The sequence below is a fragment of the Macrobrachium rosenbergii genome, chromosome 12, assembly GCF_040412425.1.
Source record: "Macrobrachium rosenbergii isolate ZJJX-2024 chromosome 12, ASM4041242v1, whole genome shotgun sequence".
Classification (NCBI taxonomy): Eukaryota; Metazoa; Arthropoda; class Malacostraca; order Decapoda; family Palaemonidae; genus Macrobrachium; species Macrobrachium rosenbergii.
The window spans coordinates 64,374,267-64,395,319 of NC_089752.1; the positions used below are offsets into that span (position 1 = coordinate 64,374,267).

At 36.7% G+C, this 21,053-nt stretch overlaps 1 protein-coding gene across 4 annotated transcripts in view; it reads right to left on the reverse strand.

Moving 5' to 3' along the window:
- Positions 1-2,836: 2,836 nt before the first annotated feature.
- Positions 2,837-21,053, reverse strand: part of LOC136843698 (ubiquitin-conjugating enzyme E2 Q2) — a 45,604-nt gene continuing 27,387 nt past the window's right edge. For all 4 annotated transcript variants that reach the window (XM_067112271.1, XM_067112270.1, XM_067112272.1 and 1 more), the window contains 2 exons: positions 16,015-16,081; positions 2,837-8,772 (listed from right to left, as the gene is read on the reverse strand). In XM_067112271.1, coding sequence (XP_066968372.1) covers positions 8,741-8,772; positions 16,015-16,081 — 99 coding nt within the window. In that variant the 3' untranslated portion in view covers positions 2,837-8,740. The remainder of the gene's footprint in view (positions 8,773-16,014; positions 16,082-21,053) is intronic.

A 21,053-nucleotide genomic window follows, 5' to 3' on the forward strand; every position in this document is an offset into this window, starting at 1 on the left:
GACAAGTTTAAAACGTGAGCATTGGTCAAAGCAAAAATTTTACATAAAAAGTTTTCACGCTTCTTTCCAGTTTGGTTTGACCATACCTTATGCTATTCACTAAAGAGGTTTTATATGACTTATAGCCAAGGGATTACTCATTAATTTCACTCTAGAAGCTTTTACTCTTTTCCTTCCAAGACTGGTAGTGTCCATTCCCAGTATTTATACCTTTTAATTTACCTAAACCTTCAGTGAAAAAGTTTCAAGTAACAATACTTTTTTCTCATGGTCATTGGTTAATTATTAGTTTTGAAGCATCAGGCCAAACTGCCACTCTTTGTTAATACTTGTTTCAGTCCTCTTGGAGAGAGCTTGCTAGTTCACAAAAAAGTTACAAAGAAGCCATTGCTAGAACTGGCTTGAAAAGATGGTATTGTAAGGACCTACATAAAACTTATAATGGGAAGTTCCTAGATTTTTTCTTTATTTCATCAAGGAAAGACTGAAAATACATCACTATTTAGACCATTTGTGTATAAAAAAAAAATAAAGTGGAAAGGGGTCCCAGTGTATTAAAAATACAAGTTACAGTTGGAGAATGGTAGGAGAAAGGTGACAAGCAGAACAAGAAAAACAAGGAGTAAGCAACTGAAGAAAGAGGAGACAAGCAGAAAAAGAAACATAAGAAACTTAAGATGGGCAAAAACAGGCTGAAGATAGATTGATGGGCGTAACATGAAAAAGCAAACCTGGAATGAAAAAGACTAAGAAAGGAGTGATATTGTAATAAGAATTGCTTGCATGAGTAGAAAATCCAGAACTTTTCCATGTAATTTAAGCAAGAAAACTCATCCCATTACATTTTATGATAGAGATCTCAGTATTTTGCACCACTTTGAAAATACTGCTGTTACTTTAAACTGGCCTCTGACCAATATTTTCTCATCCATAATACCTAGAGGTGTTGAGCTTCGTGTTAAAGCAATCTGGTTAGCAACTAACAACACTACTGTGATTATGTCTTATAGTCATCTATTAATAATAGCACAAGAACACTTGAATTCTTGTAACTCTAAACAGTTTTGGCAAAATCAGGTCGAGAGATAAGGCATTTAAGACATAAGCCTGTAAGTGTATCTGTTTACACTTAACCCTCACTAATCTGGACTATTTGGGAGAACTTGTTTGGATCTGCCAGACCTAAGTGCATACAGCCTAACTTGTAACAGCGTTGAATCACAGGTGTCAAAAACCCAATTTTGCAACAACAGTTGCTAAAAAGCCATAAAAGTAAATGCCAAAGTATATACTACCTATAGCCTAGGTTCGTACTCTTGCCTTGGCCCAGCAAATATCCACATAAAGATACTGCTTGATTTCACTGCCTTAAGGTTGCCAGTCCATCAAGATTTAACCCAGAATTGAGGGCAAATTAGGACATAAAAGTTTCACTTTGCTCAACCACATCGGGAGTAGAAGAATCCATCTTCTATTAAATCCAAAATGCAAAGTTTAATCTATTTCTCCACTGGCTGACATAAAGATACATCTAGCACAGCAAGGGTGCTAGAACTGTAAGATAAATTATGATAATTGTTAGTTTGGGACAGTGCAAGGGAAAACAGTAAAGGCCATCTGGGATATATAAATTGGAATTGGAACGTAACATTGAGGCTAAGCACTGGGACCTATGAGGCCCTTCAGCACTGAAAATAACGTTGAAATAATTATGAGAAAGTAACAAGGAAAGAAGAGTATAAACTGGTAAAGTAAAAGGAATGATACAGGTTGCAGATAGTGCTAAAGGGGCACAGCAGAGAACCTTAAGCAGTGCCTGCAATGCACTGATGGCATTACTCCGTGCGGATCTGAATAAGGGCAAGAGGAAGCAAAACCTTGGCAACAGATGCTTGAGGTGTGGAGATTTTCTTGCTATGATATTACTAAATAACAGTACAGTATTCCAAGTCCTATACTACAAAATGCAGCAGCCACTTTTATGATTAACAACCCAAGTCAAGAGTATTTTAAATATATGACTACAAGATGCAGGTCATGTTTGTATTGGAAGATCATATTGCATAAGTTGCAGATAGGTGGTGGAAGTGAAATATAAAATTCAAGCCATAGGCCAAGCACTGCGAACTTCCAGGTCATTCAGCGCTAAAAGGGAAACAAAGTAAAAGGTTTTAAATGCATAGCAGGAGGAAAACCTTGCAGCTGCAGTATGAAACAATTGTTAGAAGAGGGTGGAAAGAGACAGACTGTGAACAGAGCTACAGTAAACTGAACAATAGGGGTTGCAGCTAGTGGCTGAAGGGACCCTGTAGAGAACCTCAAGGAATGCAAACAGTCTACTGATGGGGAGAAATAGAAGGTATCCAGAGGCTGCAAAACACTTGTGATGAAAAGGGGGACAGTTAAATCCATCAAAGAGCAAAGGTTTATTTTAACAGATTGGCTTCCAGATCCAGGGTTACGGCACTTGAAAAATTTAAATTCTTACCTCACAGTTACAACCCAATTTTTCACTGTATTGGATGATAATTCACTAGTGAAAATTTTTTGTACATGAATTAAGGTTACCTCTTGCATGCGTTACCCTCCAACATTACTGGACATCAACAAAAAGCAATTAAAATCTCTGGAAACTTCACTAATTTCCATCCTTCTGAAGGACTTCGTATTTCAATATCTATTTACTAAGCAAAATTCAACATAATGTATCAGTTCCCATTAAAATTACTCCTCTATTAAGTCTTGAGTAGCATAACTGTTTATCAGTTCTTCTAGGACACTTACCCCAATTATTTGATCCTCTTCCATTTACAGTAAAGGGAAATGACACAAGACCTGGACCGCTATTTTATTGAAACATTCTCATATAATATACAAGTAGGCAATCATTTTTAACAGGCAATGTAATGAATTAAAAATGTACATAGCATCAGTCTGGCATTCAGCTTTTTATATATATAAGAGGTGGAGGGCAGTTTTGTAAGTACACTCTTTGATTTTGGGAGTAATAATTTTCATTGGGCAGATCAACAGTGACAAGATAAACAGGGCTTTTACTATCGCATTGTATTCATTTAAATAATAAGAGCCCTTTCATTAGATCTGAAAAAAATCGACTAAGCATGCAGATTAAGGACTAGATTTTCAAACTGACTTGAACTATGCTTTCCTGCCCAAAAATAATTATTGTTTCCAGTTGACCTTTTAAATGTTCATAGCATCAAAGCTCTTCCAGGAAATCCTTGCTTACAAAATAATAAAACATACATTCACTGAATAATACTTCTTAGTAATCTGAATATAATACTACAATTATTTGTTTTCGGGGAAAAAATAAAACAAAAAACTAACAACAAAAAATTAATTCAAAATAAACAAGGTAAATAAACAATTACTGGAAACATTGCTGGGCAACTTTTTTGATTTTGGAATTTGTGTGCCTGGTATTCATATGCTCAGTAAGATGTACATTCTTTTCCATAGTTCTGGAATTATCTTACCAACACTTGTAGTGAAAACTCAGAATGTAAAACTTGAACAATTCCTTTACATTTTAACATCCAGAGGAATGCATTTGCTTTACATAAACCACATTTACAATTTTTTTTAACTCTACAATATAAGCAAGCTGCAAAATATCCATTTTAGCTGATAGTTAAATTTCTTCTCGGTTGTAGCATTCTTATTTTCAAAGTTACAGCTCAAAATTGTGCATCTGTGAAGTGGGACGTCAAACCAATGACAAAGTATCGAGTAAACCAGTACTTATTTTCAAGTGAAAAAATGGAAACTATAAAGACTGTAAAGTACTTTAAAATTTTAGTATCTGATGTACTTTTTTTTTTTAAGTGAAACATTACGATACCATTTGTGAAAACTGCACCTGCAGTTTCAGGAAGGTTGTGAACAATTCACTTCTGCCAGGTAATAAAAATGGTTCGACCTGTGTGCTTCCCTTGATATAACGTGTCTCTGAGTAAGGCATATAAAATAAAATCATTAAATAACTCCTCTCACAATATTTTTAGTGACTACATAGCTTGAACTGATATAGGAATCTCATTTCCTCAGTGTTTTGAAAACTACTGCTATTCATTTCTAGTAGTATTAATGAATGTAAGGTGCATTCAGTGTTTTTCAACAGAAGATGGAACAATGAACTTTTCCCTTTCAATGGATGGGAAAACTAAGGTTAAGCCTCAAAAGTAAGTTTCAGCCTTTGGAAAGTCACTTGGTTTAAAAATAAGATTTAGTCATTTAACACAAAAGTTGATTTTTGCCATCACTAGTACAAAAATACATATCTTTTAATCACTAATAAATGATGACATTTCATTTTTTTTCACAAGGTGCTCTTAACAACTTTTACATTATTCAGTTTCATTACCAAAAACTGTTGGTCTGCCTCCAAACCATACATGTAGTTCATAATTCAACTGGACTCGAGAAGTTTTGTTACTAAAATTAGTAACTAATGTATTGTATGCCTGAGCAGTTTTGTTCCAAAATTAATTTGGGTGTTGTACTGTCCATGAAAATAGTGCCTCCTCCTGAATGAATCATCATACATTGGCAGATAAATAGAGGTTATTACAAATCTGCTTTATCCAAGGTAGGAAGCAAATGTGTGTGATATTTCTACGTCTTCAGTTACTTGATGCTCGAGTAATGCATGAAATTTATGTCTGGCACCGAGTCTTAAGACGATCAATCATTCAGCAAATGAACAAATGAAACATTGACAAATAATTTTACAAAACTGTATTACAAAATATACTGGGCATTCCTGAATAAAGGAGTGGGAACCAGCACTTCTGGGTACTGGTTGTAAAGCACACGACAGTTCAGGCCACTACAAAATATGGAGGTCAGAAAAGATATTGGTATAACGCCAGACATCTCTCTGCAGTATTTGTATGCCTGCATAAACAGGGTTGGTATTATTGATTTCACTTGCCCTGAATCGTTTCCAAATACAGCATAATATTAATTTGTACCACTTGTTTCTCATTATGAGAATAATGCCTCTTTCTTTGAGTCCAGCTCAGTCTACAGGACGGGGGAAAACTGAAAAACTATCTTCCCAGTTATCACTTAACCAGACCACATTTTCACACTGCATCCTTCAAGAACATGACTTCCATAAATGTGAATAGCTAATTTTTTTTAACACTTAGGCACTATACATCTTTTCTTCCTTTCTGCAGAATGAGTTAGTTTCTTTTTTGGCATCATTAGTTCCTGCCTTTTTGGGTGTTAAGTGAAGCATCACACTTTTTGACCCAATCTGAGCCACACAGCACTCCTCTTCTGCATGCCAGGAACCCAATAAAGTAAAACGTATGCTGAATATATATGGTTTTCCAGGTAAAACCTCCATATATACAGGTTTCTAACACTAACGTAGGCATGCGTATTCTTCAGACTACTTCCATATGCTTCAAGGCTCTTAATATTCCCAAGCATCACCATCTTTCTTTCAGTGATGCATGCTTTCATCTTTGGCAGTACAGTTAACTGTAAGCATGTCTCCCATTTCCTTCCAATCTTCAGCTAGGAACTTCAATGTGTATATAAAAAAAAAAACTAGTTTTCAAGCCCCAACTGCATAGTTCCATATTCTAGGGGGTGGTAATACTACATAGGCCCTAAATAAATGAATATGGAAGAGTTACACTAACAAAAGTATGTAAATCATAGAAAAAACTACAAAACCTTCCATTGATTACCTTTGTACAAAAAATACAAGGTAAGTACTTGGTACACACATGCTGTATCACTAAAATGAACCTCTCTCAAGGAAAAAAGTAACTAAATAGATTACAAGTATTCACATACATTCCATTATTTATACTGTTACTAACTGCTCCTCCACCTCAATATGAAGACCTCTTTCCTGTTTGGTTGACAGAGTACAAGTAATATCACTTCTCTGGATGACATGACAAGGAATGATGGTGTGGACTTTCACAATGGCTAGGGATAAAAATAGGTGTACCCCTTACTCTCCATTGGATATAGGAAACTGTTGGCACCAAGACATTGCATCTACAAACAAGTTTAAATCCATGAGCAACAAGCTTTACATTTTACAAACTTTGAACGAACGACTCTTCAATGTATCCAAATTATTATAAGTTGGGATGCATGAGCTACTCAAGACAGAATAAATTTTGTGCAACAAGTAAATAAATATCATTAAAAAATGGCCTGTTCAATAAAACTAGTGTAAAACATTAGAAGAATTACCTTGTAATCCAATTATTAAATTACAGGACAAACTTTTTAAAAACTAAATTAGTCTCAGAACTTCAAAACATCTCTAGAGCAATTATGTCCAGAAATGAGGATTTCACTTCATTTCAGTATGTTACAATGAACTGTCAAGAAAGGGATTGTGGCATACATGAAAGGGAAGAATAATTGGATTTACTACAGTATCAAATCCAGGAACATTTAAGTGCTTCATCACAATGTCAACTATCATACCATGACCTATAGGCACTTTTAAAACACTTGACATACTGTACTCTGTAAAGGAACTACAGTTAATACCATGGATTTAGTCTGGCAATAAAAAGAAAAACTGAATCCAGGTATTCTAAAAAAAGAACTTGCTACCTCAGATAAAGAAGCCTGGCAATAACATAAAGTACAAGACAACTTTTCTGAAGATGTCTCCAGTTCTTCACAATTTTAGCAGCAAATCTAGTGTCTAGTGAAACAAACACTGAGGGTTTGGGACACTACATACAGAGTTTAATAACTGAATTACCTGAACCAACAAATGAAAATTCAAGAGAAATGGAATAATAAAACATCAGTTCCTTTGAAGAACTTTTAGAAACTAATACCATGACCCTACATGCTGGCATCATCATGTCCATTTTCCTCAGTCACCATGACTAGTTTAAAACATCTGCCTTCCAAGCTCACACACAAATTCAATATGAAACTTCAATATCTCGTAGTGCATTTTTACTGAAATGAGAATCCAGATGATTTGCAGTGTTTAAGCTGTGCAGCCAATATATATGCATGGCTTGTGTCATTCACAGAATATGTGCTGCACAACTCTGAAGGATGTCAACATACATTAGTTCATAACTGATATCTGTGAAAACAGCACGCTGTTCTTTCACCTCTACCAGTTTACAAAAGAGACAGATTTTAAATTTAACTGTGTCCACAACTTGAGAATATATTAACTGTTTTCCTACTACACAATAATTAAATGAATTCACTGCATCTGAACATACTGCAATTGTCACTAATGGTTATTATAATATGATCCAAACCTGCTCGGATCATGCAAACTATACGTATCTCCAACTGATATTACCGAGACGTTTTTACGTTATCATGTTCAAATGAAGCAAGATAAAAACATTTGGTATAATAAAAACTGTACCAGAGAAAACTCAATCCATACTATGTAAGATGCCAAATATTTCAAATGTAAAAATGTTCTCTAATTCTGTCAATACTCTAAGAAGCCTAGGCAATGGAACAATGCTTGTACAAGACTTGCCCACAAAACTTGTTTCTAGATGCAGAGTCCTTAATACAAGACACCTATCAGTCAGTCAGAATACATTCCTTAAAAACTGCATGATTTTGCCCATTGTACTTCCAGTTCTCGTTTTCAAACAGCAAACACTTAGTGACTTACTACAGTCCCTTCCAGTCATATACTTAGCTCATGAAAGAAGACACATTAGTTCAATAAAAAGAAATCCGATACATACAAAACCGCATACAACAACTGGTCAATCTCTCATAATATCACATTGGTTCATTCATTTGTTGCTCAAAATATATTTCAAAACACTAAACCATCACTAGTGCAATGCTTAAGAATGCCCCCAAGGCATTGAAAAATGACGGTACTTTTGATCACATGGAGTTCTTGCCAGAAATCAAACTGTATTCTTTCTTCCAATTCACTGCTACTTGGCTTCACCTCAACCGTACAAATACATTGATTTCCCTGATAGAAAAATTTCACGGTTTCATATGAAGTCAGTTCTAGAGCAAAAAAAAAAAAAACTTAAAACTCACATTACATAAGGAATCTCTTTGTGAAATGTCATGCCATGTGCACAACAAAATAAAATGAAAATTAAGCCTATAATGAGAATGTGGATGTTGCAAAAGGTCGATGAAATGAGAAACAGATATGGGAAGAGTACAAAGAGAGCCTTATAATTACGGACTTAAAACCCGCATCAGATAAGCCTGCTTCAATCCAATAATTTAGTATTAGCAGTCATAACTGGATTAAAAAGGACGATTCATAAAAAATGGGTCATCAATGCTAAATTTGCTTATCATTTACTAACAAAAATTATGCCTGTACCACTAAGATGCACATCACAATGACGGGAAGTTTTATAATTAAGTAGCCTAATTTTTTTAACTTTATTGATTCAATATGCTTGACAAAAACAAACCATGAAAACCATAAATAAAAAAAAATAAAAAAAACTATAGCTTATTCTGAGTAATAAAAGAGCAAAAATTGGATCGAACTAATGATGAGCTTAATCATGCTGCATACTTGGAAAACAGGACCTCGACTTCCAGACCTATGTAACGAGTTGCCATGAAGTGGTAGTAGAGATGAAATGTAGATGGTGGAAGAGGTCGTGGCAACAGCCAGAATGAGGGAGGCGTTTGGGGTGGGGAGTGGGAAGAGAGGGTAATGGAGAGGGAATTTGCAATCCCTTGCCACCAATCCTTACCCATCTTCCTTTGGAGGTGTGAACCAACCTGTCAAATCAAAATAAAAACATTAGGACACCAATAACACAAGTGCAATCCTATTTTATAACCTAATGAATGTTAAGAAATGGAATATAAAAGGGGAGGGATTGTTATAGCCTGGGTAGGATCTATAGGATCGCCTGAGGCCTAAACAATAAATGTTTAAGCAGACTGACCTTGACAGAAGAGCATGGAACCGAAGTTATACAGTATATAGACATAACACCACTGTCAAAACAAAAGCTCTCCTTATATTTACATACTAAATGGCGTTGGTCAAGCTGACACACTATGTTTATGTATGTATTATATGGTTAAAGGGTTAATGATCATTACAACCATGTAATCGTAAAGAAAATTACATTTTTATAATAAAATTAGATTTTATATATACTTACCAAGTAATTACATAGCTAACAGTTTCTCTTAACCGGCAGCTAAAATTTGAAATTCACGGTAGCGATTCTGTTGTTTACGTTACTGTGTAGGTAACTGACCCTGCCCACTTTCAGGAAAAGAAGGAACTGAGCAGAGGGCTTCAATATGTTTATGCTTAACGTTCATTTGAGGGGAGGCAGGTGAGCTCCCACTCTGTCATTACTTGGTAAGTATATACAAAATCTCATTTTATCATAAAAATGTCATTTTTATATAAGTAACTTACCACATAATTACATAGCTGATTCCCACATTGGCAGGAAGTGGGATGCATGGAATGTTCTTCCCCAAAACATTAATAAATGTAATGAATTAAGAGAATTAATGCCTGCTAGCATTATTAAAAATGCGTTGTTGTTTCCTTACCTGATAAGAGTGTCGCAGCAGGAAGTTACTGCCTCTGGTTGTGCACTCAACCATACAGATGTGGCTGTATGGCCAAGGGTCGTCTGCTACATAAGTGGGAGCTTCACAGCGAAGGACATTTCCGAACGCTAAATGAAGTACCAAGAAATTTTGCTCCTGCCCAGAGCAAGTACGAGATAAACCCTACACTGTTACCTACACCATAAAACATTAAAACCACCACCTACCACTAAAAAGACTGGTGGGTATCCAAGCACAACGTAACCCCAGACTTCCCTAGAACTTGACATTATTAACCAAGGCGAAGACACGAGGAAAGAAGGAATGCTTCCTATATTCCCTCCCCCCAATACCATGCCAGCCATCAATAAAGGTCCTTGGATACTGCAATCGTTAAAAGTCGTTTCCACATCTAGGAGATAATGCGAGGCAAATATGGACCTGAACCTCCAGTAAGTCGCTTGAAGTATTGCAGATAGTGAGAGATTGTATTTAAAAGCTGATGAAGTAGCCAAGGATTTTACTTCATACACCCTTACTGTCAAGATAGGACAATTCTCCTCTCTCAATTGCGAGTGTGCTTTGTGAATGGTGTCCCTCAAGGAGGACAACAGAGCATTCTTTGTAAGAGGATGAGACTGATCCTTGACCGAAGTCCAGAGGTTGCTAGACAGACCCCTAATCTTCTCCATCCTGAGTAGATAAAACTTTAAGGCTCTTACTGGGCAAAGCACCCTCTCAATCTCTTCTGGTCCGAGTGTATCTGCTAGTCCTTTAATGCTGTAGGATTGAGGCCAAAGGCTGGTCAGGTTCTTGTTCTTGGCAAGAAATCCCAAAATAAAGGAGCAGACTTCATCGCCTCCTGAAAATCTAACCCTCTTGTCAATGGCCTGAATTTCACGGACTCTTTTGGCTGTTGATAAGGCTACTAAAAATAGTGTCGTCTTCATTAAGTTTCTGAATGAGGCTAGGTTCAAGGGCTTGAACGGGGGCCTGGAGAGCCACTTTAGGACTACATCCTGATTCCAAGACACAAGTTCCAAATGCTTTTGTTTCTTAGTTTCAAAAGACCTAATGAGATCTGAACGGTCTTGATTTGAGGATATATCCAGATCCCAATGTCTGAACACAGAGCTCAGCATTGCTCTGTAGCCTTTCATGGTCGAAGAGGATAAGTTCTTAGAATTCCTCAAGAATAAAAGAAAGTCCACAATCTCTGTCAGAGTTGTTTTAGAAGAAGAGATTCTAATTACTTTTGCACCAACTTCGGAAAACTGACCATTTGCTCTGGTAGACATCAGCTGAGGATCGACGTCTACATTTTGAAATACTGTAGCCTCCACAATTTCCCTCAAAACACCCTTTGCTCTGAGGAGTCTTTTGAGTTTGAATCCTGTCAGAGACAGCGAGGACAAATCTTGATGAAAGTGCCTGAAGTGAAGTTGTCTGAGAAGCTTTTCCTTCTGAGGGAGGAGTCTTGGAAAATCTACCAGCAGATTCATTAGCTATAAGGGCTCCCCAACCCAGGTCTGATGCATCAGCATACAAGTTCAGGTCTGGGCTCTGTGGAAACCGACTTTCCTTCCAGCAACCAGTCTCTTGACTTCCACCAAAGCAGGTGCCTCTTGACTTCTTGTGTTACCAGAAACGTGAAGGAGTCTGGAAATCTTTTCCTATCCCATTTTTCCCTTAAGAAAAACTGGAATACCCTCATACGCAGTCTCCCCCAGGAGATGACCCGTTCCTTGGAAGCTAACGTCCCTAGGAGGCTCATCCAGTTGTTTGCCGAACACATCAGGAGGCGAAGCATTTCGTCTATCTTCTGTAGGCATGACTCTACTCTTTCCGGAGAGGAAAAAGTCCGAAAAAGATAAGAATTGAGAGTCATTCCCAAATAAACTATCTCCTGTGAAGGAGTCATCTGAGACTTCTGACAATTTATTAACAAGCCCAGGTCTTGGGCAAGAGGTAATGTTTTCTGAAGGTCCTCCATACATTGTGCCTTCGACATGAAGCGTATAATCCAATCATCAATATAAAACACTATGTTGATGTCCATCAAGTGGAGCCAACCTGCCAGGCAAGCAAGAACAAGAGTGAATACTTTAGGGGCTGTTGATAGCCAGAAACTGGAACACCTGGTCCTGAAACACAAATCTCAGCTACTTCCGAGAGTCCGGGTGCAATGGGATGTGGAAGTAAGCGTCTTGTAGGTCTATCAAGACCATCCGGTCTCCTTGCCGAATGGACGAAAGGATCGAACGGGTCGTCTCCTTTCAGAATTCTGTCTTCTGAATAAAGACATTTAAGGCGCTCACATCCAGAGCCAGCCTCCATACCACTGAGGCCTTCAGGACCACAAAAAGCCAACTGTAGAACCCTTCTGAATTTACGTTTGGAACTACCTCTATTGCCTTCTTTTTGAGGAGAGATGCTACTTCTCTTGCAAGGGCCGAAAATCTCCTCAAACTCTTGAGCAGGCAGTTAAGGTGACCAGCGTCTTGATTAAGGGAGGCCTTTCTAGGAAGGGGATCGCGTAGCCGTTCCTTAAAACTTCCACAACCCACCGCTCTGCCTCTCTTTTGCTCCATTTCTCTCAAAACTGAAAGAGTCTGGCACCTACTGGAGCACAGAGGACACTCAATCCACTTTCTTGAGGAAGGTTTAGAGGCGGACTTCTTAATGGTGCGAGACTGAAATCACATGTTCAGTCTTGCTCTTGAGGAGGATCTCTGCTTACTACCACAAAATTGGACGGGTTGTAGAGGACCTCCAAAAAGGAGTTTCCTTAGGGCGCCTCGATGACTTCACTAGAAGATCATGTGTAGATTTCTTCCGTAAGGCAGAAGAAGAAATTTCTTTGACTACTGATAGAGGGAACAAACTCTCTCTCGAAAAGGGAAAAAAAAAAAAGTGGCGACCTCTGAATCAGGGAGAAAAAATGAAGTGGCTACCTCTGAATCAAAGTTATTCCTTTAGAGGTGTACAAACACCTTAACTCCCTCTTCTTTAACACTCCCATGGCAAACAGCGAAGTCAACTCCTGTGCTCCGTCCCTCATCCCTTTATCCATACATGAAAGGACTCCGAAGATATCTGAAGAAAGTTCCGTGGGCAAGGAGTCGTATTTCTGTACTTACGTGCGAGGGCACCTACCTACCAGCCCAAAAAACTCACGATCTCAAATACTTTGAAGAGATTCTTCATCATGTGATCTATTTGTGCCGAAGAGAACATAACTTTGGCTGCAGAAAAGGGTGACCTATGGACCGAATCAATGAGGCCTGAGAAGTCCCCTTGGGAGGAGGCAGCCGCCCCCAAGGAAGGAGCTTCTCCGGTAGCGAAATATAAATATCTTCTCTTAAGAAGATGAGAAGGAGGGTAACTAAAATTATATTTTCCTTGTTCCCTCTTCACCGTGAGCCAGGTCTCGACCTAATTAAATGCCTTCCTGGCCTAAGTCAATAGTACCACATTAGGTAGTCTTGAAGATTCAATAGTGACATTACTCATTTGAAAAGTGGACACAAGAGAAGAGGGGGCAGCTGGAAAGAAAAAAGAAAGAACTTCGAAGCAGAAAATTAAGCAGCGATGTAAGCTGAAGGAGGGGAGTCTGCTTCCTCATCCTTGCCACCTTCTTCATCTGTCACAGATACTGGCAAAAAAGACAAGTCCTTAGTAGAAGAAGGGTTCGTAGGTTTCTTCAAAATACCTAGAATATTGTCTAGGCGTCGCTGTATAGGCACAAGCAATGGACCCACATCTGTAGTAGACACTCGTTGCAAGGGGAATGGCTCCACAAACTTCGGCCTGAAGTCAAATGTCTTGAAGAATGTACAAACAAAACTACGAGCGGGCTCAAATGGGCGCTTAACAGCTACTAGACGCTCAGGTGCTACTGGCCCTTGGGAGCAGCTGGGCGCTTGTCGCTGATCCTGTTTTACAGGGCTTGTCTAGTGACGCCAATACAGTAACTGGATTTTCGGCACCGATAACTGGATATCAGTGCCAATAACCAGGGATCGGTGCTATTATTGCCGATTTTCAGTTTTCGTCACATTGTTGGGAACAGAACCCCCACCGATAAAAGGGTACTGCCTATACAATAAAGTTTGAGAATTTCAAATCCTGCTGTTGCTTATAACCATTGTCGTAAGCCGGCAGAAACATATTGAAGCCCTTTGCTCAGTTGTTCCTTCTTTTCCCAAAAGTGGGCGAGGTCAGTTACCTACACTGTAATGTAAACAAACGAATCGCTACCATGAATTTAAAATTTTAGCTGCCGGTTAATAGAAACTGTTAGCTACGTAATTACTTGTTAAGTTATTTAAAAATATTAATCAGATATTTCTCAGCATTGTAATTGCGATCTAAAGATGTGATGATTTCAACTACAGCACCTCTCCAATGGATCATAGTTACTACTCCAAGTATGAGATTCCTGGGTGACTAAGCTGTAAGCAGTGCCCTGTGAAATGAGGGCATTTGCCTAGAGTCAGTAATATGCAAGGCATTCACAGTTTAGATCTTCAAAAGCCGATTTTGAAACTGCAATAAAGATGATAAACCACAACAAACGACAAACACACTAAATGTATATAGCCTACAATGGGTCCCCATTACTTCGTGGATCAGCAATTGTGCCTTCAGTTAATCGCAGGTTTTTCTGTGGAACTTATCTCAAAATATATCACAGAAAATTCACTAATTTGCAAATTTTTTCATGGAGCAATATTCACTAATTACAGTATTTTCACTTTATTTTCATGACTAAATACATTTATGATAAAAAATTTTACTAGTTTTCAAATATTAATATTAATGTAAACAACAAATTATTAAAATCCTCCAGTCATAAAACAGCTTACCAATCTGTTCTCTCTCTCTCTCTCTCTCTCTCTCTCTCTCTCTCTCTCTCTCTGTATACATATCCTTTAATGAAAAATCAGCAAACTATCAATAAAATGTTATTTCAATTACAAAATCCATTTATACTGCATTATATTGATCTATTTAATATGCATAAAAAAAACAGATTGTCCTAACATTTGTAATTGTTTTTGTTGTTGGTAAGTGTTGACATATTTTTTTCTTTCTCTGATTTACTGAACTGTACTTCATTACAAGTTTAGTTGATTCTATGATTATCACACATTTTATAACATTATTTTATCACCATTGACGTTTCACCTCTATCACCATAAAAATATTTAAAATCCAAATTTCATATATAAGCAACACTGTTTCCCGTCTGAAAAAAGAAAACGAGACAGCTTCAATACTGTATGAGAGAATATAGCTGTGAATGAATGTAGGAGGGACTTGAGTTTAGTTTTCACATGTAGCTGTAAGCCATATATCTTTAAGTGTAATGATGGTGTTTGAACTATTAAAATAAGCAGTTATAAACATTTTTTGATGGGGGGGGGTCTTTGGTGTTTGAACTATTGAAATAGCTAGTCACAAGCATTTTTAGAGGGGGGATACCAACTCGACGCGGGTGGTTGTAGTCCCTAAACCCCGCAATTATGGGGGACATACTGTATAAACACAATGTCAAATTCTCTGTTGTCCTGATAGATTTAATCATGAAATTGTCCTGAATCATACCACAAATTAGCTTTGTACAATATATATTAAAACCCCTTAATATTTTAGGCCATATTACAAGTGTGTGAGATATCCCTGAAAGTAAATGAATTAAACTTCTAGAAACCTCCTCTGGGACTGTTCTTCTAGATGGGTCAAAACCAAGACGATTAGTAAGGTATGGCTAAACTTGTAACTTTCAGTTATCTCTTAAGGTATCAGTCAAGCACAGGAAATCTCAAGCATACAAGGAAACCAGACCTATTGAAGTTTTGAGCGACAAAAATAAATCCTTGTGGAGCTGACTACCTGAAATGGATTAGTCTTCAGAGTTCAGTGCTTGATTTACGGATTTTAACAGGTGCTTCTCAGTAAACCCTAGAAACTAGCTTTCCTGTCTGCCACTCTACATGTAAGTAGAAAACCTCCCTTTGACACCATTACACGAATGTGATAAGCCATTTTATTCATAACCCAAAAATTGAAAAAATGTGCATTATGCACTCTCCAGTCCAGTGAACACTTCTCTATCACAAATTTTATCCAAAGCTCATTTACAGCACTTGTTTAGAACAAACTGAAGTTCTTGTAGTCCTTGTCATATCTTTACCTAGTATTTTCCAAATTAGTTTTGCTTGTACTACACTCAAATATGTGAACTTGTTATAAACGAATATTTTCCTTACTGTACAGTAACATATCAACTAGTTCAGCAGATTAATAATAACTTAAAACTATTGCAAAATAAGGGAAGTGTTTCACTTTCTACAGGAGAGATAATCCTAAAATAAAAAAGAAAATTCATGCCAAATCATTTCACAAGCCTTAAAATGAAATTAAAGAAGATACACTCACCATTTTTTTCATGTATCTGTACAAGAGACTTGAATGACTGCTGTGCTCTCGCCAAACTATACTGCCCCTGAAAAAAACACAATAATACAAAAACTCGTGAGAAAACAGTTGGAAAAAACTCCATAGATAATCAAGCTTTAAACTACCAGTGCTCCTCCATCACTAGGACAAAAAATATTGGCCACGTGGTCCAGGGAAATACCAAAGAGGTACCTAATTCCTGTATAAGTTCTTACGTTTCAATTAATTCTACATAAATATTTGCATGTTTATTACTTTCTATCCTCAGACGTCATGTAGATCAAAATACAATTATTCAGACGTTGTGTAGATCAAAATACAATTATTTATGAGTTGTAGGTAACTGGGAAAACACATTACAAAACTAACTTTAAGATCTCTAAGCTGATCACATAAATTCCTGTTAAATGATCTGGGTTTGGAAATCACTGGTCCAAAAGGTATTTAACCACTGGACATAAATATCCAACCAAAGAAACAAAAAACCGAATTTGCTGTCGCCCAAAATTTCAAATGGATTGGAATATAAAATTTAGGCTAAAGGCCAAGCGCTGAACCTGAGATCATTTCAGCATTGAAAGGTAGATAAATAGAAATAAAATTTAGGCCAAAGGCCAAGCGCAGGGACCTATGAGGTCATTCAGCGCTGAAACGGAAATTGAGACTAAGAAAGTTTGAAAGGTATAATAGGAGGAAGACCTCGCAGTTGCACTACGAATAAATTGTTAGGAGAGGATGGAAAGTATGATGGAACAAAGAGAATATGAACAGAGGTACAGTAAAAGGAATGAAAGAGGTTACAGCTAAGGGTTGCAGGGACTCTGCAAAGAATCTTAAGTAATGCCTACAGTGCACCACGTGAGGTGCAATAACGGCACTACCACCACTACGGGGAGCACTGAAAGGGAAATTGAGAAGAAAAAGATTTTAAAGGTGTAACAGGAGGAAAACCTCGCATATATTCCATGAAACAATTGTTAGAAGGGGGTGGAAAGTAAGGAGGATCCAAGAGAATATGAGTGGAGGTGCAGTAAAAGGAATAAGATAGGTTGCAGCTATGGGCCAAAGGAACACTGCAAAGAACCTTAAAAAATGCCTACAGTGCACCACATAAGGTGCACTAATATCACTTCCCGTCGTATTGGTCTAAAATTTTAAGAAACCCGATGCAGTTCGGCATATACAGAACACAATTCAGTGGAGTTTTAAATTTGTTCATTTCACAACAAACGCATCCTTTACAGAGCCCACAATCGTATTCTTTAACATTCCACCATATACTTCACTCCCTATTTAATAGATGACTACCTGCTGGCCTGCTAGCAGCACAATGAATAAAATGTAATTTATGGATCCTTCAGTTCTAGAAAAGTAGCACCCCACTTTTTGTGTGCTCCTTGCACACCCCAGCAAGTGGATTTGCACACCCCAGCAAGTGGATTTTTACTGCTTGGATCCAACATTCAGATGGTATTTTACAAGAAAAAGTATATCAAAGCACAGTTTACTGCTGTGTATATATCAAGTACAGTTTACAGCTGACTCAAGATAAAATGCTCCCTTAAGCCAGTATGTGGATATTTTTCAGTTGCTCAAACATTCATTATGTATTAAACTTTGAGTATTACTTTGATCCTGTTTGATGACAGACAGTGAACACCTGGGACTCTACAAACTTCAAGTTGGTATTAAGTGGATAATATTAGAATCATTTGACCTTATAATTCTTTTTCTCATATCTTGCTATGCCTTCCTTTATGTTATTTACTTCATTTTCTTTTATTATTTATTTAAATGTTACTTACAAGCTATTGAAATTATGTAAATGTTTTTAATTCAGCAAACATTTATTACTCTCTTTGCTGTCTCATACCTTGAAGCTATCAGGCTGGTTAATTTAGGCTTTATTAACCCTTAAACGCCTATTGGACGTATCATACGTCGACTAAAATTGTCTGTTGGGTGCCAAGTGGACGTACCGACGCCGACTACAAAAATTTCAACCTTCGGTCAACTTTGACTCAACCGAAATGGTCGAAAACGCAAATGTAAGCTAAAACTCTTACATTCTAGTAATATTCAATCATGTACCTTCATTTTGCAACAAATTGGAAGTCTCTAGCACAATATTTCAATTTATGGTGAATTTTTGAAAAAAACTTTTTTCTTACGCCCGCGCAGTAACTCAGCCGAAAATTTCAGAAATTCTTTAGTCATTTTGTCGTAATTTTTGCACTGTTCTATATTAGCCGTTACATAAAGTTTTATATATGAAAATGTGCGCAATTTCATGTAAAATACAACAGAAAATAACTCATGGTTGTAGCTTTTATCAGTTTTGAAATATTTTCATATAAATCACGATAACTGCCAAAATTTCAACCTTCGGTCAACTTTGACTCGACCGAAATGGTCAAAAAACGCAATTGTAAGCTAAAACTCTTACATTCTAGTAATAGTCAATCATTTACCTTCATTTTACAACCAATTGGAAGTCTCTAGCACAATATTTCGATTTATGGTGAATTTTTGAAAAAACTTTTTCCTTACGTCCGCGCCAGAAATTCTTTAAATCACGTTGTCGTAATGTTTGCACTGTTTTATATTAGTCGTTACATAAAGTTTTATATACGGAAATGTGCAATTTCATGTAGAATACAACAGAAAATAACTCATGGTTGTAGCTTTTATCAGTTTTGAAATATTTTCATATAAATCACGATAACTGCCAAAATTTCAAGCTTCAGTCAACTTTAACTCGACCGAAATGGTAAAAAAACGCAATTATAAGCTAAAACTCTTACATTCTAGTAATATTCAATCATGTACCTTCATTTTGCAACAAACTGGAAGTCTCTAGCACAATATTTCGATTTATGGTGAATTTCTGAAAAAAAAAAACTTTTTCCTTACGTCTGCGTGCGGTAACTCGGCCGAACATCTCAGAAATTCTTTCGTCATGTTGTCGTAATGTTTGCATCGTTTTACATTAGTCGTTACATAAACTTTTATATATGAAAATGTGCGCAATTTCATGTAGAATACAACAGAAGATAGCTCATGGTTGTAGCTTTTATCAGTTTTGAAATATTTTCACATAAATCATGATAACTGCCAAAATTTCAACCTTCGGTCAACTTTAACTCGACCGAAATGGTAAAAAAACGCAATTGTAAGCTAAAACTCTTACATTCTAGTAATATTCAATCATTTACCTTCATTTTGCAATAAATTGGAAGTCTCTAGCACAATATTTCGATTTATGGTGAATTTTTGAAAAAAACATTTTCCTTACGTCTGCGCGGTAACTCGGCCGAACATCTCAGAAATTCTTTCGTCTCGTTGTCGTAATATTTGCACTGTTTTATATTAGTCGTTACATAAAGTTTTATATATGAAAATGTGCACAATTTCATGTAAAATACAACAGAAAATAACTCATGGTTGTAGCTTTTATCAGTTTTGAAATATTTTCATATAAATCACGATAAATATAAAAAATTCGACTTTCGGTCAACTTTAACTCGACCGAAATGGTCGAAAAATGCAATTGTAAGCTAAAACACTTACAGTCTAGTAATATTCAATCAATTAGCTTCATTTTTCAACAAACGGGAAGTCTCTAGCACAATATTTCGATTTATGGTGAATTTTTGAAAAATTTTTTTTACGTCCGCGTGTTACGAATTCATGCATCATTTTGTGATAATATTTTCTCTGTGTTGCTTTGATCGTTTTACAATTTGTTATATACCAAAATCATCACAATTTAGTGTACAATACAACTAAAAAAAATTACCTCATTAGCTTTAACCGTTGTGCTTACAGCGCGATTTGTATACAATTATATTTTTTTTTTTTTTTTGCTGTCATATATTCCAATATTATATATGATAATATTTTTTTTCATTTCTAATGGTTGCATACTAAACTTCAGGCAATGACAAAAAAAAAGGAGCCAAAAATGAACGCTTAATCTTAAAAACTAAGCGTGCTGTGATTTTTTGAAAAAAACTTTTTTTCCGCTTCGGCGCTAACTCACCGAACGCCACCGGCATATGGGAGACGTTTTTGTAAATAGAGGTTCGGCGTTTAAGGGTTAATCAATGAACTGAACAGTATTTCAATCACCTGTGCATGCTATATTGTTCAAACCTGAACACTCATCTTTAACTGTCATACATTATTAAAAAATCAATTCTTGACCAGTTTTGGTTATGCTTTAAATGAAATATCATTACAGATGCAGCAGACAGTTATTAGGTCTAGCACTTTACAAAACCCTAATCATTCTTTCAATACCTGGAATGGTTCCAATTCGGACCTTAGGAGTCATAACTTTCTGGGTATGTTTTGTTGTTTTTGATGCATTTAGCATAGAATTTTGTAGTTTGTTGCATGGTCTCTCAGGTTAGGTACTGTACATTTACATATGTTACACTTTGACGGGGAGCCAGTTCAGTAATGTAGTATTCACAGAGTGCTCAGCTGGTTTTCCCTACCCCATGTCATTTCATGATGCAGGAGTACCAAGCTTTTTGCTCCTCAAAGTTAATCTTTGCTTCATGACAGCTCGCCCAAAAGGGTTTTTACATAATATTATAGCTTCACATAAACTTTGTACATACTTGGGTGGACTGAAAAATGTGAAAATTCTAATTAATACTTAAATCTGTCTAATAATTAAACTTTGTTCTCAAGAGATAGGAACTATGTCATGTGGGATGACCACAAAATAACTGCTTTGTTAACAAGAGTAAATGCACCAGACTAAATGAGGCCAAGTTCTAGCTGAAAGTTTTTTCTCACTTCGGGTGTTGGAAGTCTTTCTTTCTTAAAAGCAACACCAATGGATGCCAAAAATTGCACAGGATGTGTGCCATATTCAGGTGCACTTCTTACCCCAGATTACATTTCAAGAATTGGGAACACATCCACAAAGAACAAGAACATGATAAATCCTCTTCCGAGAAGACACCCCTGAATTAAAATTCTAATGTACAAATTCAATTAAAAAC